Raw genomic sequence first — 26,142 nt, 5'->3', positions numbered from 1 at the left:
GTCCTATGTATGTATTGACTATTGATGTGTATTTACTATTTAGAGAGAAGAGATATATTTAGATAGACTAAAATAAAACAGGGTTTATTTAAAGAAACTAAAACAAAATTTGTCATACGCAAAAGCTGCATTATTGAAGAATGGCGTGGGGAGTGTGTAGCATACCATGCTAATCGAGTAAAACCGCTACTATCTAGTTTCTGAAATCATTACATGAGTAGTTTTTGGAATTGATGAAATTTAAAGTTTAAATTTTTTTGCAAAATGTAATCTATTGTTCACCTTTAGTATTATGTCAAGTTCACTATTTTACGTGGCATGCAAAGTGGCAACATAGGTCATATTGTGACACGTACAAGGATGTTCTACTCCGCAGACTAGTCTGAAAGACAAAAACTTATGTTTAAATTGATTTTTGTCTCACTTCCCATGCATAGCTGGTCACGTGAAATGCTCAGTGGCGGGGTGGATGAGTGTTCAAATGATAGCGATAATCTGGTTTGGTAGTGCAGCGGTCTTTGTATCGTGAGAACTATGATTATTATATACTATAAATGTATTTAATAATAATCATAGTTCTTTAAACTACTACTATAAATTGTATATACACGATAATACATACTGAATAAATTATAAACATATATTTTCTCTTAACTTATATATATAAAAAATTAATTTTATATTTTAATTAAATATAAATAAATCTAACTAATTTTGTCCTATTTAATTTTATCTTTCTAAAACAACCTTCGTTTAATTCTAATCCTATTTCTAATGACTTTTTTTTATGATAATAAGTTTCAATAAAATACATTTTAGAAACAACCTTATTTTCCACTTGAGATTAGTGAAAAAAATAACATGAACTAACTTTCTTAATTAGCATAAAATTAATTATTTTTATTTTTATATAAGTTCAAAGGGAGTACCGATTTTAATGCAAAAAAATACCATAACAAAATATAAATGCAAACACAGATATATGAAGACATATCACATGAGAAGAAAATATTTTACATGAGAGAAAAAAAATTAAATCTAAACAATATAACCAAATGAATAGTCAAGATTTAATCTTAAAAATCTTAATTCTTGGTGTTCGATTATACATACAAATTTAATATCTCTATCTTATAGAGAGAGAAAAAAAAAGATAGGATCTATTTACAAGATGTGTAAGTCTGCACCAAATTTCAACCATTGAATTAAGATAATCTAATGATCCAAAAATTTCAATTTTTTAGTAAAAACTCACGTGACCTAAAATTGGCGCTTGTAGTTCTGTCGTCTATTTTTCTTTAAATATTTGATAATTATCAAAATTATTCTAATCTTTGAATATTTGAGTCACATAATTATCAAAAATTGTTTTAGCCCCTTTGAAAAAAAAGAATAAAATGAGAAATGAAAAAAAAATACTGAATACTGTTTTTATTCTAATATTTGAGTCATATTATAGAAATTCGCGACTTAAAAAAGAGTGCCGCCTATGTAAAGGATACCTTGTGGATTATGACAACTGTTTTGTTAACGGTGAATACTGAATACTAGACGAAGAGTAAAATGAGAAAAATACTTTTGTCACGTTGGAATGATAAATTTCACACGCGTTGGGAACTTGTATTTCTAAAACCCGGGGGCTCAATCAAGAACACCATGCTGAGAAAAAGAAAAGTAAACGAGGACGCTCAAATACAAGGACCACAGACGGTAAAGGAGATTTGACATTTGGTAAAATAATTTGTAACAGTGGTATAAGGCCGATAGGAATATTGTTCATGCAATGCAGTAGTTTCGGCATTTGTAACAGATGATAACAAACTAGCGTTAAAATGGTGTGATGCATTTTGAAACCGGAGGGATGGATTGCAATTTTCTGATTTCACTTTTTCCCCATTTGGTTAGGAGGCCAGTCCTCGAAACTGTTTAGTCGTGTCATTTCATTTGTTTACCGATCCATATCAAAATGTTATGCTGAAACAAGACCCACATAGCCGCCAAGCAAAGCCAAAACAGATGATATAATATAAGCTCCCAATACAATATTTGGTTCTCTGAACCCACGTAACTGGAGCCCGTAATGAAAGGGAGGGATTCTCAAAAAGCGCCACCACCATGCTCCCTGGAAGCCCTTAGTCATCTTGAAGTACAAAACCTGGTAGAGAAAAGAAAGCAATCAAATGTTAAAATAAAATCACGAATACGTAAATTTTAAAGATATGTCAGTTATGACTTGACCAAGAGATTCGACACTTTTAAAGGGAATGATGCATATTAAAAAATAAAGTATGAAATTATAACATTACGGTTGAGATTTTAACTCTGATAGTTTAGTACACATATTCCAAACTTCGTTTCAAGGAGTCAAATCCTTAATCAGAGGACAACATGGATACAAAATGCCTGTCTACATGGAACACACACTATCTTTTTTGTTTAGTTTAGAACGTGGCTTGAACCTACAACTCAAGACACCCGAGTCACCAACCACTCCTTCTATGACTATGCAGCACAGGCATCACATCTTTTGCCCATGCACTTGAAATGTGGATTGGACATAAAGTTCATTTGGAAACAAACAGGAATGCCTTTGAGCCTATTAATGAGTCTGTTTTACTCATAAAAGAAAAAGAAAATTTAAACTAATGTATGGAAGCATTATAAGCATGGGGCAGACCTGAATGATAACTGATAATGACTCAACAATGAAGATTCCAGAAGAAATGAGTAGCGGGAAGAACATTCCAGTACATGCAGCCATTGCAGCTAATGCACCACCAAGTGCCAAAGATCCAATATTACCCATAAATACAGATGCTTTGTATCTGTTGTGTAGAAGAAATCCAACACAAGATCCAGCCATTGAAGCTCCAAATATAGCAAGATCTGGTTTGGCATATTTACAAATAACAAATTTATCAAAGAAAGTCTTCGTTATAAGTAATAATTCATTCTACATAGTACTAAAAATAAACATTTTTAGTGTCATGATAAAAAAAAAAGTTGGTAAGGAAACATTGCTTGGTCTAAAGAAATATCAAGTAAAAATTGATATAGCTTAAATATCAAGGAGCAATAATACAAAATGATGGAAAAATTAATGAGATGTCACACGAGATATAAGCAAGATGACTAAAACAGAGACATGCATTGGGAATTACTTGTGATCACCAAGTACCTATCAAGCTCAAAGGTTAGTTTTATCATATTGCTATACATACATTTGACTATATGATAGTGAATGTTGGACTCCAAAAGAACAAGAGAAAAAGGTGAGACTAGCAGAAATAAGATGTGTGACACATAAGAAAGGACAAGAAACAAAATGATTATATGCGAGGAGATAATGGCATAACACTGATTAAGGAAAAGATAACAAAAAATTGGTTATGGTGGTTTGCAGCTTCGACATGTACAAAGGTCACTAGAAGCAACAGTGTGAATAAATTGCATGGTTTTTAGTAAATTAGTACTGTGAAAAAGAGGAGACCAAGAAAGACATTGGAGGAGAAAGTTGTTAAGAGGGATCTCATGGTACATAACATATATGAAGATTTGACATGTAACCAAACCAAATGACATTGTATGATCCTTGTAGAGATAATGCTTTTGTTATTGTTGTTGTAATCTATATACTCTTTTTTTAATTCCTTTCATTGATTATTATATAGATTGAGTGTGGAACTGGAACAATTTAGAAAAAAAAATCTGGCTTAAAGATGTGTTCAAAGTCTACAGTTGATATAAAACGAGCTACTAACCAGAACAAATTGGAAGAACAGCTATTGACATTCCGGTAAATGCCAACGCAGCAATACCTCCAGCTAGTCCATCAAGAGCATCTGCTAACTTAACACCATGCCCCATGGAAACAAAACAAAATGAAGTCAAGAGTTGGTAACATCGTCCCAAGTACACAATGCCCAGAGGTAGAGGAACCAGCATCTTCCTGCATATAAGTAAAGGAAATGAGATGAAGGAGGAGGTACGTGTGTGATTGTTACCAGTCAATCATACAGATAGCCTAACAGATAAACACACAAATAAGAAGTCTCACTTATGGGCATTGTCATCTACATTTTACAGTTTACAGGATTGTAGACAAAAAATGTTCTTATAAGACTTCAACTTTTTAGTTTCTCAAGAGTGTTTTCTATGTCAAGCATGGATGGAACTATGGGTAAAAATGGGGGTGCATCCAAAGTAAAAAAAAAATAAAAAATCTTATGCATAGTTCCTTAGTTATGCACCCACATAAAGTTAAATTCCCTCCGCCCTCTCCCTCATCTAAAATTTTAAAGCAAACTACCTCTACTAAAAATTTTCTAGTTCCACTTCTGATGATAAGTAGCATTTTCAGAACAACCAATGGATTACTCGTAGTCCAACAAAAAATAAAAAGCATCACAATCACAAAGCATCAACATGATAAAAGACTTTCTCTTCTCCCTTTTGGGTAGCACTGGTAAGCACTTGAGTATCTTATGCAGTATCACGACAAAAGGTCAAAATGCAAATACGTATAAATGAGCATATTAGTAGAAGGAAAAAAAGAAGATTAGAATACAGTATTCAGCAAGGGAAATATCATTGTATTGATGTAATCTATAAAGCGTGGAGACAATTCATCTAAAAGATAAAATATCGAAAAACAAAAGCAACATAAACTACAGAAATTAAATGTTCATGCTTTTCTTTTTCCTGATATCACCCAACACTTCCTGTAACACTATAATAAATAATGCAATTCAACAGTGTAGGGCATTATAAAAAAAGTAAGATTGCTGCATTTTACTTCAAATCTTTCCTTTCATATAATTTGATTAATTTCAAAACTTGAGTAAATCAAAAATAAAAATGAATCTTGAAAGTCAGAATTAAGACATTAAAATTACTTTCACATACCGAACTAAAGTCTCAACTTATGAAGATAATGGAGACCAGTTAGTTAGTTCCACAGCCAAGAATCATGTCGTTCATCCAACTAAACATTTCAGATAAGTAAGGTTAAAAACTATTGAATGGATTTTTCCTATAAGAAAAAAGAAAATCTTCATATTATTTTTTAATTATTGGTTTAACTCAAAGGCAGAAGGGGCAAAAAAGTCATGCTTGCAACTGTCTGTGAAATGCATTGCATTCTATGAGAACAGATATGTGAGTTACCATCAGAAAAATGCTGATCAGATGAGTTACAAGAAAGTATACATGCCATAGGGTGAAGATATACTGGTGATGTCCAACCAAAACGAAAACCATGTTCCAACAGCTACCTGTGTGGTATAAAAATGCAGATTAATAAAAAGAAAAGAATATTTGTAACCATTGGCCACAACAAAAACCCTATAGTTAATTTTTTATTTATTTTCAACTTAGTTCCTCACATCACTTTTGAAATCTGGTATCTCACTCGTCTAAATTTGTATCATTTTAATGTTTCCCAAGGCAGATTTTGATTGCAGAAGAACAAAATTGAGTCATATTTGTACTAGTGAGGGATTCGATTGCAAAAACCATTTTTTGAGGGACTAAGTGAAGAGAAAGATATCACTGAGCATCTGTTTGGAGAATAAGAAGGCTTAATGTCACTTTTGGTCCATTATGTTTTGTAGTTTTTTCGCTTTGATACATTAGGTTTTAAAAGTTTCATCCTAGTCTTTTATGTTTTCGAAATGTATCATTTTAGTCATTTTTTCAATTTTCTGTTACAAACATTAGTGTTCTGTTAACTTTTAAATTTTAAAATGGTTTAATATCACTTTTGGTTCATTATGTTTCGCAGTTGTTTCGCTTTGATAAATTATGTTTTAAAAATTTCATTCTGGTCCTTTATGTTCTCGAAATATATCGTTTTCATCCTTTTTTCAATTTTCTATTAGAAATGCTAGTGTTTGTTTTGGTCCAATGAAACACACCATTTGGCCCCTCTTTGCACTGCTCGCCTGTGTCCGGCTCGATTGTAGATGTCAGGCAAGAAATCCTCTACTTGCTCGACCCAACTGTGCGTGACAATGGAGTTCTTGCTCGCAAACCTCACAAAGAGTCACATTGTAACTTCCTTGTTTCGATTTGGGTTAATTGGCGAGTTAGGGTCATATTTTTGTTTTCACCGAAGATAACTCTTGCTACAATCTCTCCTACTTATGTTTTCAATGGCATAGTTATGTGAAAGATTTTGGTTTTCCGATGAGTATAAGAATTTTCGGTTGTTCCAGTGAGATTATGTGTTGACGTCGTTCGATTTGTGTGGTGCTGTATTTTTTTACCTTTTCAGATCTGGAAGAGGTTGGAGGAGATTAAGATTTTTTTAGTTGCTTATTTTTTTTAAAAATAAAATAAAGATAGTGGCAGTTTTTAGCCGCTACTATGTAAAGTTAATTATTTTAAAGGACTTAATATCACTTTTGATCTATCATGTTTCGTAGTTGTTTCACTTTGATACATTAAGTTTTAAAAGTTTCATTTTCGTCCTTTTATGTTTTCAAAATGTATCATTTTGGTCCTTTTTTAAAATTTAAAGGTTACCAGAACACTAACGTTTCTAACGAAAAATTGAAAAAAGAACCAAAACGATATATTTCGAAAACAAAAATGATTAGAATGAAACTTTTAAAACTTGATGTACCAAAGCAAAACAACTCTGAAATATAGTAGACCAAAAGTGACATTAAGCCAATAAGAAATAGGTGGGAAATAAAAAAGGCAAGAGACCCACTAGTTATTTTCACTTTATTTCTCACCTATTAATCTTTTCCATATATCTTCCTTGTTTAGCTTTACATCAAACACCTTTCTTTTCCCTATATTTTCTCACTTATTTTCATTAACCTTCCCTGTTTCCATCCACCCAATTTCTCACCTCCTTCCTTTCTTCCCTACCAATCAGACCCTGAGTGACCAAATAGGGATTTTGGGGTTTCAGGAAAAGGGGTGTGTGTGTTAAAAATCAACAAATCAATTAGCATATTATAACTCCAAAAACAATGCTTCTAATAAAAATAGTCACCTCCAAGAGAACTTCTGTCAATGCAGGCAAAGCTCTCCAATGATTTTTGGTGAGGCTTAATATATCACTAAGTAAACCAACTGCAGCAAATGCAATGGTTGCTCCAGCTGCCCCAGACACTTCTATAGATGAGGAACCAGCAAAGACATGAGCAACAACTACACCAATAGGTATAAAAAGCAAACCACCCAATGTGGGTGCCGTCTTTTTCATGTGATGTCTAGCAGGTCCTTGTTTCTTGATTACATGGATAATTTTAAAATGACGAAAAATTGGGACACAAACATAGCCAGCAAAAGAAGCTAAAATGGCTGATATGAGAAATGGGCGGGTCAAGTAAAAAGGTGACAAGGGAAGTCTAACAATTCTCCATGCACACCAATCCACATACAAAAGCAGTAATGTCAAGACGATTATAAGCCCCAGAGTGATGAAAATACCAAGTTTGGTCCTGCAAACATATTAAAACCTGAACTGGGTTACCAAAGCACCACAAAAATGAAAGGACAATATGTAAGGATTTAAGTAATAGATGACAAGAAAGGCTATCAAGCATTAAGTTATCAACTATACTAAAATGCACTTTCAGCTTTGACAAAAACCTTAAACTAAATCTTATGTTCATTTAGGTCACACCTTTGATCTCTATTAAGCCTCAAATCTTCATCATGCCTTTTGTAGAGCTCCCATCATCATCATTATTACCATTATTATTAAGATAACATTCATAAATGCCCTATGAAGCACAAACACAAACACGGACACCAGACATGACACAGGGGGACGTACGGACAAATAGATCAAAATTGAGAATCAAGATTTATATATTAGTTGTGATCTCAAAAAATTCGTTGAGTTTTATATTTTTCATTTTTCCTATGATAATGGGTCTCCCAAAAAACAAAGAGACATCATTATACAATTTGAACACCTTTGTTTCTTTACAAAATAGATTATAAAACAAGATGATGAACTATTGAACTATGTCTTTCACCTTCAATCCATCCATCTACTACCATAAACAATATGTTTGTGACTTTCCATGACTTTGTGTATGCAGGAAGCTTTTCTGAATTTTCTCTGCCTACTAAAAACTATATATAAATTTTTTTTGAAAACTTTGGTACCAGCCGTGTCCCTTTTCATGTCCCTCGGAATGGAAGTGTGGCTAGGTGTTGGAGCCATATCCAAGCTGTGTCCTCAACATGTCAGAGCCAGGAAAAAATATTTTCTTATTCCAACACCGAAATGGAGTTGGACATGTGTTATATGAGTGTCAATGTCCAACATGTGTTGAACACTTGCACACAGCTTCAACATGTAGTGTCAGTGCTACATAGGTCATGCCAAATTTCTAGAAACCGTCTTATGCTATAGAATAGTAGTTTCAATATATGAAGTATTCGGATTGAGATAGAAGGGTTATTCACATCAACTATTTGGATAAGTTTCTATATACTTGCCTAGATTTCTTGCGTCCCCTCCCAAGGTTTGCAAACCGATGAGCAGCCACTGTTAGGGCATCATTATTTGATGCAGAAACAGAAGGCAAATCAAGATCATTCACTGGAGTAAGAAAAATTTCGCCATCACTGTCTTCCCCGTCACTGGAAGAGAGCTTATATGCAGAAGAACTATCATCAGCATTCCAATCATCAAGCATTGGTATGTCAAATGAATCCTGAAAAAGATAATAAGTGTCATGACACTGAATCAGCATGGATAAATCACAGTTCATGGCAAAAATGACTTGCTAGAGCCTCAAAGGGGGCTCATTAAGTTAAATTCCAGATATAAACCCTTGCAAGGTATGTGAAAGTATGCACATTATCACATCAGTTTCACAACTATCATTAGTCAAAGAATCAAGAGCATCTGCATGCCAAAGGACAAAACATAGATGCAAGTTTTTTTAATGTTGTACTTTCACTAAGCACCTAAGCACCAAATTCTCAACATCGTTAAAATAATAAGTTAGCATTTATCACTCATACAAATCTTTCTTTAGATGATCCATGGCAATCATCTCTCAAACTCAACATTAGAGACTACGAGACTATGGTTTCAGACTTTCAGAACAGCAAGCACCTCCACTGAGTATAAGTATTAAGAATAGCAAGAGTAAAACAACAGTAAAACTAGAGAAAAATAAAACAAAATCGAAGATGATCGAAAGTAATAATCTCCGAAACTCAAAATTAGAGACTAAGAGATTACGGCTACAGACTTTCAGAACATCAAGTACCTCCGCTGAGTCCTATTATTAAGAAGCCACAGTAAAACTATATATAAAAAAAAAAAACTGATTTTCAGAGAAGCGAGAACGAACATCGTCGAAGGCTTTTGTAGGAGCTACATTGCGTAGAACGCAGCATTCATTGTGCGGAATAATCAACGGATGTAACTGCACAGAAGGAATCGAGCGATAAATAAGTGATTAAATCACAGGATTCACGGAATCGTATTGTGTAAACAGTGAGATCAAGAGCAGAGAGTACCTCGAGACTAGCGCAATCGAAGCGGGAACGGGGAGAGTAGACGAGGGAAGTGGTTGGAGGGAGAGAGAGGCGTTTGCGGCGAGAGAGGTGGAGAGGGAGAGAGCGATGGCGGTAATTGAGGATGCGAGAATGAGAAGGCATGGATGCGATGCAGAGAAAGTAGATCTGAGGAGAGAATGGAGAAAATGAACATCGAACGGAAGGGGAGGGAATTGACGCGAGTATGTTCCATGTTAGGAAAGGGAAATGAGCGTTTTTATATAAACAGGGAGGGAAATTGTCAAATGGCGGCACTTCGAAATCATCGCGTCGCATGCTAGGGTCACCTGGTTAGATTTACCAACAATCGCCACGTGGAAACGTGCTTCTATGCCTGCGTTTGGCTGGAGTTAGGCTTCTCAAGGTGATTTACGTTCAAATGTGGTTCCGCTATGAACCACTTTTGATCAATGTGTCGAACCTAACACATGTTTCGTCACCAAGATCTTTTGCATTTTTGTTCTCAATTCTTTGATTCTTCGATTCTTTGTTGCCGTGTGTTGCTAAGCTAGCAAGTGAAGTTTAAAACTAATTTCTATATAATTAATTTTGATGTTGAACATAATTAAATGTGTATGTAAATTATTTTTTAATCATAAATTTTATATTACGACGTCATTTAGCTAACTCTCGCTTTCCGTTCTGATTCTTGGCTTTTGGAAACCTCAAGAACCCCTTACAGATCTGTTTATTTATTGAATTCAACAAATTTGACTTTCACACATTCGTGTTATTTTGTCTTCCCAAAGTAATCCTCGTTATGGAAGGTCAAATACGTAACCAACTTTTAAGGATAAATTTGTTTAAATTTAATAAAATTAACTTTAAAATAAACTTTTTTTTATACAAGTACTTTTTTAAGAAGCAAGATAACATTTGTTTCTTAAAATAAATAAATAAAATACTTTTTAACCAAAAATAATTTAGACAAACACAATAAAAAAATAAAAAATTACTTATTTGATTAAAATAAACACTTATTTCAATAAATAAGTTTAAACAAATTATCCCTAAATCCGAGTCATATTTTAATAAAATAGAAATAAAAGAAAAACTACTAACGAAACCTAAAAATAGATAGCTCATAGCTGTTTTTTATTTATTTAGTTTTTAGAGATAAAAAATTAGAGAAAATATGACAGAAATAAAAAACATGATCAATAAAAAACTGAAAGTAAAACAACTAAAATAATTTAGAAATGTTTTTTATTTTAAAATAATCTACTCACCAAACAATTTTCTTTTTGTTCTTGCGATTTTTAAACTAGAAAATCATTTTCAACACTAGAAGTCAAAGAGACCCGTAATCACAAGTTTTCTTCTGTGTTGAAGTGTTTGGAAGGTGATAAAACACCTGAAATCCTGAAACTTCAAGGCAAAAAAGAAAAGAAAAAAACTAAAAAAGGAAGAAAAACTGCTGCTTTATGTTGGAATTTTCAAAATAGAGAAAATAAACAACCCTTTTATTATTTGAATTTGGAAGCTGCAAATAAAATCTAGAAAACCGACATTCATCAAGGTACATTAAGTTTATTTTTAAGATAATTATAAAAATCAATAAATTTATTATTAACAACAAAATGTAATATGTAATTAATAAAAAAAATATTAATACATTCCAATTGAATGCAACAATATATAAAAAGTACACACTGTAACTACTCTCTCTGGTCTCTCCAATTTCAGTTTAAGTAATGCTACGTTATAAATTAATTGTTCTTATTCTTTTCTTTCTTTCTTTTAAAACAAAAAAAAAGGCGTACATAGTTAACTAGAACCAAGAAAATTTCAATTGGTTATCAAACACAGCTTTCTTTCATCCCCTTTAACAAATTTCTCGATATGATTTTGTTACACAGATTCCTCGTAAGGTGAGGATTACCACAACTAGAACAGTTCTATGTTTCCCAGCCTAATAATCTTAAAATGGGTATGTACTTCACCACCAACACTCACTTCCAAAGATTGAGATACATAATTTACCAGTCCAACAAACCCATGTTGACTCAAGCGAACACGCATAGGGACCCAAGTAAAAACTAGTACATCACTAAAGCATCGGACACATAATACTGCTAAATACAATCCCTCATTTGTGGCGTCCAATCTTTGCTAATTCGAAGCAGGGACAGGAAACCGACCTCGTCCTATTGCGAAGCCACGTGTTCCATCTGGCATTCTTGGTCCAGGGGGTGGCTTCGATGCTTCGGCAGCATGAGTTGATGGTGTACTTCCATGGCCTGGAACAATGAAACAGGTTATGAAAAGCACAAGGATTAAAAAATAATACTAATAGTAATCAAATGGAATTGCCACAATAGAAAGATACCCATTCCATTTCCAGCACGATATTTATGTTTTCTTGATCTTCCTTGATTTCTATACCTCTGCCCACCTTTGTCCTTCGACAGATGATCCCCATCCTGTATTAATGTAAAATTGTCAATAGCAGCAGCATTAACAATAACTTTTAGGGTTTCAAATTACTAATAGATACACTATAGGATGCTGCTAATAGTGAAAAACAAATGCACGATACATACTTCTTCCTCATGTGCATCTTCACGATGCTCATTAGAGCCATGATTCTCCTCATCTCCTGTTTGTTCAGATACATGCCTTGAGCTATTCTTCTCAGAATGAGATCCTTTCCAAGCTTGTTTTTTGTGCCCATACGTCCCCTGAATCATAAAATCACCATGAACAACTTTTACTTTCAATTAATCAAATAAAAAAAAACTGCAACTAACCATTCCCTTGAGAAGTTTAACCCGCATGCCATTTCTCCAGTCTTGTTCATTATTTAACATAGCCACCTATAACCCAAGATTGGAGTGGCAAAGACTAAGTTAATCATCCAGGCAATCAAAGTCTCAATCATTATATGAAAATACATAAACTGAAACTCACAGCTTTCTCAGCAGCCTCAATAGTCTCATATTCCACAAGAGCATGTAACTACAACAAATAAGTGAAGTAGATTGATATGATAAGTGCAAACAAAGTTAAACAAGGAACACATGGCCAAGAATATAGCATGTAGAGTTAACACTCGGGCTGATATCTTCTCACGGGTAGTTTAAGAAAGAACACAAGATGGTTATCTTATATCTATATCTAAAACCTTTTCAAATAAATCAGGAAAATCTCAAAAATTAACCCAAGAGAAAGCAAAGCAAAAATTGGAAGTTTCATCAGTCTGCAGAGACCCCATGTGTCAGCAAGGTTGATGTTACAGTAGAAAGTAATAGACAAGAATAATTTTATATAACTAAATTATTGTGAATGACACTCTGCAAACAGAGATCAAGCTGCAGCACCAATTTTTTGTCACATCCAATCAAGCACCAGAACTGATCCAACTGAACCAGGAAAAAGTAAATACAATGAATAAGGTATGATATGACAACCCTTGGCTATTTTGAAGAATTATCAACAAGGTGGACATATACTTACTTTAAGGGTGGAAACTACATATCTGTAAACTTCATGTTTTTTTCAATTCACCCTTGAAGAAATAAGATAAGAATCAAGGCCACAAGGACTTTTCAAAATAATCACCAAAGTGACTTTGAAGATTGATAATAGAGACAACTACAGTGAAGGAGTTAACTATTATGTTCATGAGCAATAAGGAGAACAGTTTTTTTAAAGGTGGAATTGGGGCTAGATAGATGCAATTATTGCAGCCCCTAATATGCATCACCCAAGAATACGACTTTTTAATTGGTACACTAGCTGGAATTTTAGAGACAATAAAACCACCAAAGCACGTAATTATATCCACATCAGAAAAAACAAAATATAAAATGCAGCCAATAACAGCTAAAATCTTCGAAATGAAAGTTTAAGTAAAAGCAATAATGCAATGAAAAATGTAAGAGCAGTCCATATTTAGGGTTAGCAGATATTAGATGGTTTCGTACCTTATTACTAATTAACATTTCTTGCTTGATGTGTCTTGTAGACTCTGAAGTAGAATGTGGATCATGAATGGTTATCCTCTTTATACTGCATATTAAAAGTGTTCACATCATTGCAGATTTGGAAGCATGGATACACAAAGCACAAGTTAAGGAAGAAATCATACTTTCCAGCTTCATGGAATATTTGTTGAATGTTCTTCCTTGAATGATCCTCTGGCAAATTCTCTACCAAAACAGTATATAACTAGAGTCCAAGAATAAGATGCAGATAACAGAGCACACACCAAAAAGGAGTAAAAAGTTCCTTTAAGTAAATACCTTATGATCTCTAGATTCATTGAAACGAAGTGGGTTGAGCCGCTTGACCCTTTTCCCGTCACCACTAACAACCTGCAGTTCCATGAGAGAATTTTTTTTCTTAGGACTTGAAGTATAGATTGCAATGCAGTTCATGTTGACAAAACAAGGAAGAATCATACAAGCAGTGAAGACTCCTTCAATGCAGCAACAATAAATGCATGGTCTCGCGTGAGCTTCTTTATTTTTCTAAAAGAAGCAATTACTGATACAGGAACTGCATGAACGGAGTTAAGTAAGATTAAATGATAGGATATACAAACACATGCATGCAGCAATGGACAAATAATAATGATAACTATACAAATAGTATTAAACTAGGATTAGCTAAATAAATACAAAAAGCAATAAGTGTTATATTGGTTAGCTGAATATATCATAAATTGAAAGCATTTAATGCATGCAAAACTGCATGCATATTTGCATTACTTGGATAGTGCTTTTCAGATTAAATAAACAACAATTCCCATTCTGCCAAAATTTCAGCATCATTGTTGTTTATTTTACCAGAAAAAGCACTACAATGATTATGTGCATTACCACCTTCTGCATTACAATGTAGTACTGAAAGATCATTCCAGAAAAAGCACTGCATAATCAATAATGTTTTATTACAAGGGCATCATTGTTGTTTATATTATCATTCAGTTTAGTATATTATATACGCAGAAGGTGGGCTGTTACAACTGCCACACCTTTCAATCCACGTCAATGATCACCTTTTCTATCATGAACTCTAATAGACCACTAGCATTGTCAAATGTATTTTTTTTTTATCATCTATAGTAAAGAGGAAATATGAGCATCCTTTATTGTCAAGTATACTAGTATAATTGCATAACTCATACAAAAAAATTATCGTAATTAACTGCACATGCATAATGAGTCACTAAAAATGACAGTATAAACAATTGTCATGCTGTCGAATATTCAACTTAGTTGTCCTTCATAACTTCATGTATATAAGCAAATTCAAAAGTCAGGGCACTTTAGAAACATCAAGATCTAATATTTAACTTCCCTTAGGATCTGCTACAAAATATATTATACATAACCCAGATTATTCAACACTTCATACTAACATAGTCAACTTGGCAACAAACTATTTTAAATGGAATACGCAACACATGCAAATCAGTGAGGCAATAAATAAATCGGAGACCAAATTGTGAAAATTCCACAAGTCAAAATCAAATTGGTCCAAGATACTCAAGAGACATATCCCTTACCAAACCCTTCCTTGTTCCTCTTGACAAAACCCAACAGATACTTGTCAGTGGGCAGATTTTCATCGCTGAAATAATACTCCACCTGCAAAATCAACACAAACAAGTCAGTAACAGATGTACATAAAATATCCAAACAGCAAAACCTAGTAAACACGAAATTTCTAGGTTTTTAATAAACAAATCGAATTCTGTTCTCCATCCACAAGCTGCACACGATACAACAAGAATTTTACAAGTCAGTATCACGAAACGAGAATTCCACAGAGCAAAGCTAACAGAAGCATATAAAATATCCAAGCAGCAAAACCTAGTAAACGCGAAAACACGAGATTTCTAGGTTTTTTTCCTAGTAATAAACACATCAATTCTATTATCCATCTACAAGCAGAATACGATATAACAACAATTCTCACTCTCCAATTCCACAAGTCAGCATCACAAAACGCGAATTCCGCAGGAACAAAGCAATTATTAAATTGAGAATAGTTGAAGGGGAGAAGAGGCGTTGCCTGCTTAATGATCTTGAGTTTGAGATCTTCCAAGGAGACAGCTGCCACGGCGGCGTGATCATCGCGGTCCTCGTGGTGGTCATGCTCATGCTCGTGATCGTGCTCGAGGTCATGGTCATGCTCATGCTCATGCTCGTGATCGTGATCGTGATCGTGATCGTGATCGTGCTCTTCGTCTGAAATCAGCGCGTGAATTTCAGGTTCCGCAACAACGTCGTCCGAGGCAGCAGCAGCGAGATCGGAAGCACCGACAGGATCAGCGAGCGGAGGAGGAGAGACGTTGGGATAGCCGGCGGCGGCGACGGTGGTGGCCGAAGGGAGAACCTGTTCGCCGCCTTCCATTGAAGAGAGAAGAAACAAACTCTCTTGCCCGCCTTATGTTCCGGTCTTTCGGTCTCCAAAGTGTTTCGGTTTCTCAGATCAGATCATTTTATAGCCCAAGATACTTGTTGACATTTTGCTTCGGTCATCACCACCGTGTTAAAATCAACGATCTGTTTTTTTTTTTGGTATTTTTTTCCTCTCACTTATTTACTATCATGGGTATAATTGTTTAAGGATTTTTTTTATTTCACCTCGCATTCAAAAAAACTTAATAGGCATGTACAGTCATAGTAAGTTTTTACATGGTCAAGTATTCAAAAGTCATTTATATTTTTGAAATAATTATTATAAAAATCAATAATTTTTTTATCATTTGAATCAGAATAAAAAATAGTCATTTATATTTTTGAAATAATTATTATAAAAATCAATAATTTTTTTATCATTTGAATCAGAATAAAAAATTGTTCTGTGAATAACATAAATTTTATAATAATACACGCAATATATTCTAGTCCAAAACACATTGGATTAGAAAGTCATACAAGTAGCTTCATAAACCTCAATAGCTATTTTTCAGCCACAATATCCATACAGTAAATACTTTACCAAAATTCGTACAGAATCTGGAATGCCATGAGATCAATAACATATTAAAGGAAACACATAATACTTTAAGATCACTAAGACTGCGTTCGGAATAAAAGAGATAAATAATATTGAAGATAAAATTTATACTTTTTTTTTGTGAGATCTACACTTTTTTCCACTCTACTTAAGTTAAAAAATTTCTCATCTATTTTCATCATCTCCATTTTTATCTTCTAAACCAAACTAATTAGTTCAAGATATAACATTTTAGCCGAGATAAACAAAATAAGTCATGTACATTCAACGTAATTGAACACCACTCGCATATATTTCAAGCATTGTAATTTGCACATACTTAGGTGTAGTTTGGTGTGAGTTCTAGGTTTATATTAGATATATTTAAGTTATGCTAGAAAAAGGGAGACACCTAAAGATGACACCTCACACATTTCTAAGTCATAGACTCACAAATACATAGCCAACAACAAATTTGTCTTGCACTCTAGATTCACTCGACCAATTTTGGTATAAAATTAACTAAAATTTGTAGAAAACTCTAAATGAGACGAGACCACTAGAATTTGAAAGCTAAGACATAAATCTAAATCACCACCCTTGACAATTCATTTCAAATCAATACCAATTTAGGACAATATACAAAATAACAATTCAAAACACACCTTTGAAAATTGACATAGTTTAGAACTTCTAAGTCTCTCAAGACTTGAGTTGTAAGTTTTTTTCATCAAAGCTGTGCATTTTTTATTTATAATTGTGACATTAATGTAAAATAACTATTTTATCGATTACTAATTTTTTTTGAAAAACTTGACTAACCACTTTTAATTAAATATTCTCTCTCAATCATATATTTTTTATCCACATAATTCAAACTCAAAATCTTCATTAAGAATCTAAATTCAATGTTACTTGAATTAACAACATGTTAGTAAAACTATGCATCTTACTTCAAAAGCTAATATTATGTAAATATTTAAAGTATCAAGTTTAATGTAAAAAAATATATTGTAAATCTGATTATTTATTATTTTTAATTATTAATGTATATACCAATATAATTAATTACAATATAAAAACCCATTTTTGTAATTATACACTTAAAATCAATTTGAATTGTAGATTTCTAAATAACACTGTCTAGTCTCTACAAACATCAATTTTGTAATATTTATTATCTAAACAAAAATTACATTATTAAGCTCATTTTCTAAGAATCAATTCTTCAAAATTATGTTACTTCAATTTAGTCAAAGGCAAGTCACAAAACATATTCTTGGGTCTGGCTGGTGACTTGGAGGTACAACGTACAAGTTGGAATAAACTGTAAAAGCATTATCATAGCCTCACGAAAGATACCATTACCAGCATATATGTACAACTGATTTTGCACAGCCCATTAATGCGAAAGCAAAATTCAACCAACTTTCTGCTCACCGTAGAGAGTCAAAAGTCAACAAATGAGAAAATTTGAGATGCACTTCAACCACAACGTTCGATGTATCAACCAACGTACCTAGGATAGATTCATTAAAAGTTTGATACGATCGCTGAGTAAAATCTTCAAAGGGGGCACATACTTTGCTTACCGAAGATGCACTTAAGCATCAAATTTTTAGACTTTTAAGGATCCGTTGATGGAGTGAAAAAATAAAAAATAAAATGAATTAAGATAAAAAATTTAAATCAAAATAAAATATAAAAATGTGAATATCATCTTATCTTACTACTCGTTTCCCTTTTATTTATTTTTACTCTTTTTCAATTCAAACGAACAGATCCTTGGTCGCATTGTTTTCCACCATCCCCAAACAAGAAAAGAAAGTCTTGGCCAGCGAAAAAGCACAAATTAAGACAATTTCATTTGTCATAGCTTAAACTATAAACTAAAAACTTAAGGCCAGTTCACATACAACATTGTTGACATGGAGAGTGTGACTTTACCTACACCCCCCTCAACCCAAAACAACCTATTAGGCATATGGTAATGGTAATAATAAATAAAGCAAGACCAAATGAAACCCTTTTACATCAGAACCAAAACTAGACCCAAAATTACAAGCACAAGCCTTCCTAAGCCCAACCCACGAAGCCCGTTGGAGCCAGAAAACCAGACCCTGACGTCATCCACCACAGGCCCACATAGAGAACTCATATCATCACTTCTGGTGTTGTAGTATATGCTATAGAATGCAATTCTAGTCCTCTCAGCCTTGGCAGTGAAATTGACGTTAGCAGTTTGGAAGGTGGAATTGGAATTGGGAGTGTAGTGAATGTTCTGAGCCTGGTCACCAGCAAAGGCCATAACAGCAAGAGGCTCCTTGCACTTGTCATCAGCATGACCCAATGAGAAGGTCAAGCTGTAGAGCTTGTCTGGTTTGGTCTCAACCATTTGAGATATGATTCCTTCCTTTCCTGAGAGCAACTCAATGGCTCTCCTGCCTTGTGGAACAGAGTAATGATCAGAATCAATGTACCGGACGGCACGGTTGGATTCGACTATCCAACCGGGTAGTGAGGACGCTTCTTCATCCAAATTTGTGGGAAGCAACACACCCAGTGAAGTGTTCCTGAACATCCATGGACCCTCTTCAAAATCCCCATTGATCACTGCGTTGTCTGCACATTTCAACACAACCAAACCAACATTAATACCATTCAGCAAATGTTATCTTTAGTTAAGCTTGTACGAATCTAGTTTAGTTTTCAGTGACTGCTCTTGGTGCAAAGTGGTAATATAAAAAGAACCTGATTAAGAATAAAATAAGTACTATCTATCGTTAATCAGAAAATTAATAATTATATTCCAACACACGTATCAGATAATTGATTTTCTTATTTTAGAATCCAAAATTTAAGTTTTTATATTATTATTAAATTACAAATGGTCATGTGTAACTTACTTATTTGTTTGATTTTTAAAATAATTATCTTACAAGTCATGCCACATTACTAATCCTCATTAGATAACATAAACTTATATAATTCTGATGAGATGGCATAAACTTTTTCATAGAAGTGCATGTCTATTAATTAGACTCTTTTGGACCTAATTCAACCCCAAAAACTAATTCAAAGGATGAAAATTGTTCCCACATTTCTGGCCTATGATTCTGGTGGCAGGCTCCCCGACTGAGGCCTTATTTGGCTTCCACTGTCCTATCTTTTTTCCAACATGCTGTGGGCTGTCTTTATCCTAATTGCCCAGGTTTCTCATTTCTCATCAAATATGCTAAATTTTATATTAATTATTTTAAAAGTTATATTTTAAAAAAAAAACATTGGTTGAAGGGGGTAAAAAAGCAGACTGATCACATATACACCTATTAAACTCTTATTATACAGTCCATGTAGCGACTGTGTGAAGGAGAATGACATTATCAAGCAATGATACATTGACAATTTATAGAATAAAAAAATAGTAATTAGTTGAAAGTGATAATTTGAAGATTCAGAAGACAGGAATGGAAGTGAAAGAGATAATGTGTAGAGACAGGGAAGAATGGGATAGGTACCTTTGGGTTTATCAGGAGTGAAAAGCTTCTTAATAGCAATGTTGTCAATAATGGGGCCACAAGTGGGGTCATCCTCCATGCCGGGATTCTTAAATACCAACCTAAAAGTGTCCTCATCCGCATTGAAAGAAACCGCGTAAGGGTTCCATCCCTGGACGTTATAGAGTGTCTGCAGGTCTACCGTCTGCGATGCAGGCGCAACCGACACGTTGATGGACTCCAGCTGAGCGCAGGTGCGAGCCGCACAAAAGGTGAGCGAGTAAATGGAACCCTTCTCAACCGGTAGCTCCTGGCTGATCTCAGCGTCGTTGCCGAGCCTCACCGCGTGTCTACCCTGCGGTACAATGAGGATCATCCCACCCTGTTTTTGCCCCGATTCCACTAGCTCAACGTTGCCGTTTGACTTCCAGTTTGGGACCTCGCTGGGGCCCTCCACAATCGCCTCGTTAGGGAACCCACTTGATGGGCTAACCTCAAAATCTCCATTCGCCACTAGCCCTGCAATTCACTTTATATTACTATCAATCTTTTTTCTGCCACAAAATATATAATGTCCTCACCATACTACTAGTAACTCAAATCAACCATAAATCAGATCATCTTTATATACTCCCAAAATGGAATCAACATCCTTATGCTAAGCATTGCACCACTTTGTTCCAAAATTAGATACAAATTATTTTAAATAATTAAAATGCTTGCTCAAATTAACTTTAGATCTAAAACATGTGAATAAAAAGAAGAAGCAATTCTTAGTGTAAAACAAAACTCTAATATAAAGTTTATAATTTAAATACATCTCTTGATACTTTTTGTTAAAATCAATTATACCCGGCAAAAGGCAATTATTATCATTATTATAATTTTGTGTTTTCATTTTCTACTTTTACTTTAATTATAAGTATATCAATTTTTTATTTTAAAAGTTTATATAAGACATTAATAATAAAAAATACAATTATTTCTTATATATGCTTTTAAAAATAAGATATGAAATAAAAATAATGACATTTATAATTAATTTTTTTAAAAAAATTATCTTACACCAAACATTCATTAAGCCTTTCAACAACAGTACAACACTACTCTAATCCTTAAGAACAACTAAACTAATCCTATCATCCACTCAGTCAGTTCTTAAGTCGTCTTTCAAATTTCAACTTCCAAAATGGGAAACTACCATATGCTAACGATAAACTTAGTTGAAAAGTGAAAAGGACAATACACGATGATATTGTATGCGTATCTGTTTTAATCATTGGTCCATTGATACGATGTTTTTTGTACTGCTTTCAGTATGTTACTGATACTAATTGAATACAGTTTTGAAAAAAAGTTTCCCTCAAGTTCAACTCTTTATTTTTTTTTCAGGTTCAAAAAAAAATTAAAGATTACACATGGTGAAAATCTTGCTCTCAGTACATGATTATTACTAGTCTAAAAGAATTTTATACATGATAAAAATCGAATACAATTTTTCATACTAAATAAATTATTCTCACTCATGTGAACACAACAAAACCTTAGACAACTACGTCAATCCTTTGGATTAGGTTCAACTCTTCTTTAGTTATGTACTCCAAAAAAAAACTTCTTTAGTCAAATACTTCAATCTTAGGCAAAGTTATCAAAATCTTACATTGGTTGGGTATATTTAAAAAACACCCCTTTCAATGATTTGTGCAATCTTTTCCCTTAAGCTAACAGTTTAAGTTAGTTAAAGCCAAGATCATTCTCAATTCTAATAAAATATCAATGAAAAAGTAAAGTTAACAACTTCAAATGCTTTACTCATGGGACCCAAACAAATTCGACCTCAACAAGATTACTTTTCAATTTCAAATAATTCGAGGTTCAACCAAAATCAATACTAGCACAGTATCACACACTATCATTCGTTTTTCCTTATAGATTTATTAAAATTTTAAGTATGAAGTTTAAAATATAAAATATCTATCCCGTCCCCGCTGTTATCACTTTCTAAAACAGGGCATAGTTGACAAAAAGTAGCACATATTAATTACGTTTAGATTCCAACTAGGTGACAAGTGGTCAATTGAAAAATTATATAAATCATCAACATCCAAAAATAATACTACTAACATAGATCATGGCCCATTAATGCTTCAAGCAAGCAAAGCATCAAGCATAGCATGGATATCATTTATTTTAAGATGATAATAAAAAAAAAAAAAGCATTTGTGATGAGTATGGGGCCACATTTTGCTCTCAAGGTATTTTCAACAGGTAAGAGCCGGCAGAATCATTGTCAAGGTGTATTCCTCAAGCACATGTTCCCACCCCATCCCACAGGTAATTCCAACCAAATGCAATGCAATCAATTTATGTTGAACTAGGATGTAACAAATATCCGCGTCGTTTTGTGGTGATTGCACCATACCCACACCATTCTTTCCAATTAATATCTGGTCCCGTCTCCACATTTATGTTTTTCATCACAATAACACCAACTCAATAAGAAAAAACAACAAACTTTGAGTATAATTTGGATTGCCTTATCCAAGAATGGGCCTCAAGAATGTGAAAGCCCACGTTGAAACAATGAAGAAGGAACAAGCTTTCAGAGGTGCCAACTTGCGAAGCAGCTTAGAAGCACACAATGACTCAAGTAGTAACAAAAAAAGAGGATCAAGATAAACTACCAATCGAAAAGGCCTAACAATGAACATGGCAACTAGCCAAGGAGGATAGGGAAGATCCGAAGGCAGCAAAAACGACAAAAGATGATGTTGACGCGGAACAAATTGAGGTATGGTCCAATAAAAAAATTCCCAGGTAGCATGAAACTATCACGTATTTATGATCTCGATTAATTTTTATGCGATCATTGCACTTTTTTTAAAAAATAAAATAATTAGTGACATTAATCTTAAATTAATTATTATTTTTAAAAATTTCAAAATTCATCACTAAGTATCAACGCAAACGAGATCTTACTTAATACTAATTTTTGCATGATGAATCCACCTTAAACCCGAAGCAGCAGAGAGCGCGTGGGTCCTAACGCATGCTGCCACTCACTACGCTCCGCAATTCTCTCACTCTGACCAAAGGAGGATGAAAAAAGTACACTTTTTTTTGTTACTGTGTTTTTTATTATTTAACCGAGCATGGTATGGGCATGGGAATAGAGGAGGATAGCGACCTACGCGACAATAATAGTAAAAGTAATTAGCGTCCTTTACGGAAAGGACCTTGCACTTTGGTCAAGATTGGAGGAAAAAAAGCTAAAAAGCGTGTATTGAGTGGCGGGAACACTGTGACAATTCGGTCATTTCGCATCCCTAGGTTAACAGCAAAGGTTGCCCCGGACCCATTTGCTTACTCAACTAGCTTCCTTTTGTGTATCTCTAGGCCGGTTATTATTTTTCCTTCTCCTCCTATAAGAAACCACTACCTAGTTTGATCTACATTTTTTAATGTACTTCCTTTTTTTTACTTACATTACTAGCTTTTGGGTCTTAACATGCAACTAGGTATCCATAATTGCACGATGGCGATGTTTTGCGGTGCATTTAGATTTAGATATTCAAGTGTCACTTATAGTCTTGTACCCGTTTCCCCCATAAATGGATCATACACACTTAAGACTTTTAATCTGGTTATATAGAGTCATTCTTCAATTTAATAAGCTTAATTGCACAATCTTTAGTTCATTATTATATTCATCAAACTCCTATAACCAATTAACTAATGCTACTTTTTTCGGTCAAAATATGTATTACTGACTTATCCTCATAGTACGTTTAGATAATTTCGATGTTTAGATAAATTTCTTTAGAAATATTTTTTTAAAAATCTCTTGTAAACTAAATTTAACTTATACATGAATTAAAATTAACTTTTAAAAAAGTTAATAAGAAATAAATTCTATGTAAATTTATGTATAAACTAATTTTAATTTATAGGACAAGTTTATTTTGTTTTTTCTTCTCCTATAAGTATTTATGAATAATTTTATCTAGGACCTAATATAAAGCATTATCAGAAACTATTTAAAGAGTAGCAACTAGAAAATAGCTAGATAAAAGATTAAAGTGTTTTATTAAAGTTTCAAGTTTATATTTGAAAATTACTTTTCTGTTCAAGTATGTGTCAGTGTCACAGATTATGGATTAGAACTTAAAAGTATACTATACTGTTTTAACTTTCGAAACACATACAGCTAGTGCCATTTTCTCAATTTTTGCCATCATAGATTTTTCAGATTACATTTGATTTTTGTTGGTACAATTTTAACTTGATTCCTGATGCCATGGACTATGCAGAAAGATTAACAGGGGCATGGCATGACACAAAATTAGAAGCACCCTTTAGTAAATGAAAAATGAAATCAAAATTCTAAGCCAGTGGAAAACAGAACAACACCACGGAGTGGTCAGAAAAGTGATGATCACTAGTAAGAAAAAATGCTCATAACAAAGAGGAAGGTGGGCCTTCTGTGTTGAAAACTATGACCAGAGAATTCCAAACGGAAAACGATAGAGTTCACAGTTCACTTCACTTATAAGTAAAAAAAACCTTAAACAAAGTCAAACATTTTAACTAAATTAAGTGAAGTGAACTGTGTGAGCTGTAAACAGAAGGGAAACTGTTGCTAAGTTTGAACACAATAGATCACTCTCTTGTTTCTATAATTGGTATATCCTTAATGTTTACCCCCAGAACTCAAAAATAGTAGCAGAATCACTTCGTGTAAACAGCACCCAGAATTTACCCCCACCCGCACTCAGAAAGCCATTTTTTTTCAATTAAATACCAAATACTGAGCATTTTATTTTATCTTCGTACAATAGGTGTATTAGACCACACAGTGGGGAAGGTAACTAAAAACCCACCCAAAAAACATGAAAATGAGTACACGAACTGAAGCAGTATATATCAAATAACAAATGCAAAAGCAGGTATTGCAATATCAGATCTCAGCGCAAAAAAAAGAGGAAAACTTGAAAACATTAGAGGCAGAAAGAGCAGAGATTGAAGAAGAGGGACATTACCATCTTCTGCGAAGGTTGTGAGGGGCGAGTGGGAGAGGAATAGAAGTGTGAAGATGGAGACCCATTTCATTCTTGTGGAGCTCCGAGCCATCTATCTATCTATCTGCACGAACAGAAATATTCTCTCTCTTCTCTCACTCTCTCTGATACGTGTAGGCTACTCTGTTTTTGAGGAGCGCAAAGGCAAAGAGAGTAAGAGGAGTGAATGTGCTTTTATCAAGATTCTCAGCAGTGTTGTGATTTTTTTTCCTCTTTAGCTAAGGTTAAAACCACTTTATTAAAATAAAGTTTCATTTAATAATTAGTGATATTTGACAAAAGCTTCTTCCGATCTGCAGTGTGGACGCAGATTTTTTATTTCTATAATTATTATAGGAAAGTGTGTTGGATTTTTTATTTCTATAATTATTATAGGAGAAAAATATTATAGATCTCATGATCTATTAACAAATTAACATTTTTTTATTAAAATTAAATATTTATTTATTGTTCCTTTTGTTTTATTGAAAATTATTTTAAAAACTCAAAATAATTATTTTAGTTTTTAAATATAACGTAAATCATTTTTTTATTTATATTTATTATAATACTACTAGTAAACAATAAAATTTATAAATAATTAATAATAATATAAGATTAATTTTATAAATTTATTTATTTATTTGTTTATTATGTTTTTTTCAATAATCTAAAAAAATAGTATTTACTTGATGTACAGACTGTTTTTCTTTTACGGGTTCTGAGACCCCGGTCTCCCGGCGGGTCCCTTAGTTTCCACCGCCGTATTACGGCACTCGACAGTGTTCATATTATTTTTTGTTTTTGTTTTGGTACAGACAGTGTTCATACTATCGTGTATCCCGTGAGTTTATTATAAAAATGAATGTGTGTTTTTAAATATAATCTTAATGCTTTCTTGGGAACGTAGAGTGAATTAGATAATTGAATAAAAAAAAAAGAAAAATAAGAAAGATAAATTATGTTGTTTAGATTGATACAAATAAAAAGTCAAACGCTAAACTTTTTTTAAGAAAAATATAATAATAATTAAAAAAGGAATTATAATAAAAAATATACTTTCTTTTTTAAAATTATTATTATATTTTTAAAAA

The 26,142-nt window shown here is 33.3% G+C and overlaps 3 protein-coding genes across 3 annotated transcripts; all 3 read right to left on the bottom strand.

The window, feature by feature from the left end:
* Window positions 1–1,660: 1,660 nt before the first annotated feature.
* LOC114386743 (phospho-N-acetylmuramoyl-pentapeptide-transferase homolog) lies at window positions 1,661–10,022 on the bottom strand. Its single transcript, XM_028346776.1, has 8 exons — window positions 9,505–10,022; window positions 9,336–9,410; window positions 8,470–8,687; window positions 7,007–7,457; window positions 5,209–5,273; window positions 3,762–3,949; window positions 2,678–2,886; window positions 1,661–2,155 (listed from the first exon to the last, which is right to left on the bottom strand). Exons 1-8 carry the CDS (start codon window positions 9,817–9,819, stop codon window positions 1,970–1,972), a joined length of 1,707 nt encoding a protein of 568 aa, XP_028202577.1. The 5' UTR covers window positions 9,820–10,022; the 3' UTR covers window positions 1,661–1,969.
* Window positions 10,023–11,315: 1,293 nt separating this feature from the next.
* LOC114387929 (la-related protein 6A-like) lies at window positions 11,316–15,987 on the bottom strand. The gene is made up of 11 exons (XM_028348207.1): window positions 15,565–15,987; window positions 15,056–15,137; window positions 13,949–14,043; window positions 13,788–13,859; window positions 13,634–13,713; window positions 13,470–13,554; window positions 12,454–12,501; window positions 12,294–12,359; window positions 12,087–12,224; window positions 11,873–11,966; window positions 11,316–11,783 (listed from the first exon to the last, which is right to left on the bottom strand). The coding sequence occupies exons 1-11, from the start codon at window positions 15,904–15,906 to the stop codon at window positions 11,656–11,658; spliced, it is 1,230 nt and encodes a 409-aa protein (XP_028204008.1). The 5' UTR covers window positions 15,907–15,987; the 3' UTR covers window positions 11,316–11,655.
* A 2,346-nt stretch (window positions 15,988–18,333) lies between these two features.
* On the bottom strand, window positions 18,334–25,245 carry LOC114387616. Its single transcript, XM_028347817.1, has 3 exons — window positions 25,031–25,245; window positions 20,013–20,510; window positions 18,334–19,116 (listed from the first exon to the last, which is right to left on the bottom strand). The coding sequence occupies exons 1-3, from the start codon at window positions 25,119–25,121 to the stop codon at window positions 18,524–18,526; spliced, it is 1,182 nt and encodes a 393-aa protein (XP_028203618.1). The 5' UTR covers window positions 25,122–25,245; the 3' UTR covers window positions 18,334–18,523.
* Between the last annotated feature and the right edge of the window lie 897 nt (window positions 25,246–26,142).

This window comes from Glycine soja, chromosome 15 (genome assembly GCF_004193775.1).
Source record: "Glycine soja cultivar W05 chromosome 15, ASM419377v2, whole genome shotgun sequence".
NCBI classification, from domain to species: domain Eukaryota; kingdom Viridiplantae; phylum Streptophyta; class Magnoliopsida; order Fabales; family Fabaceae; genus Glycine; species Glycine soja.
This window is presented reverse-complemented; position numbering and strand designations above follow the sequence as displayed.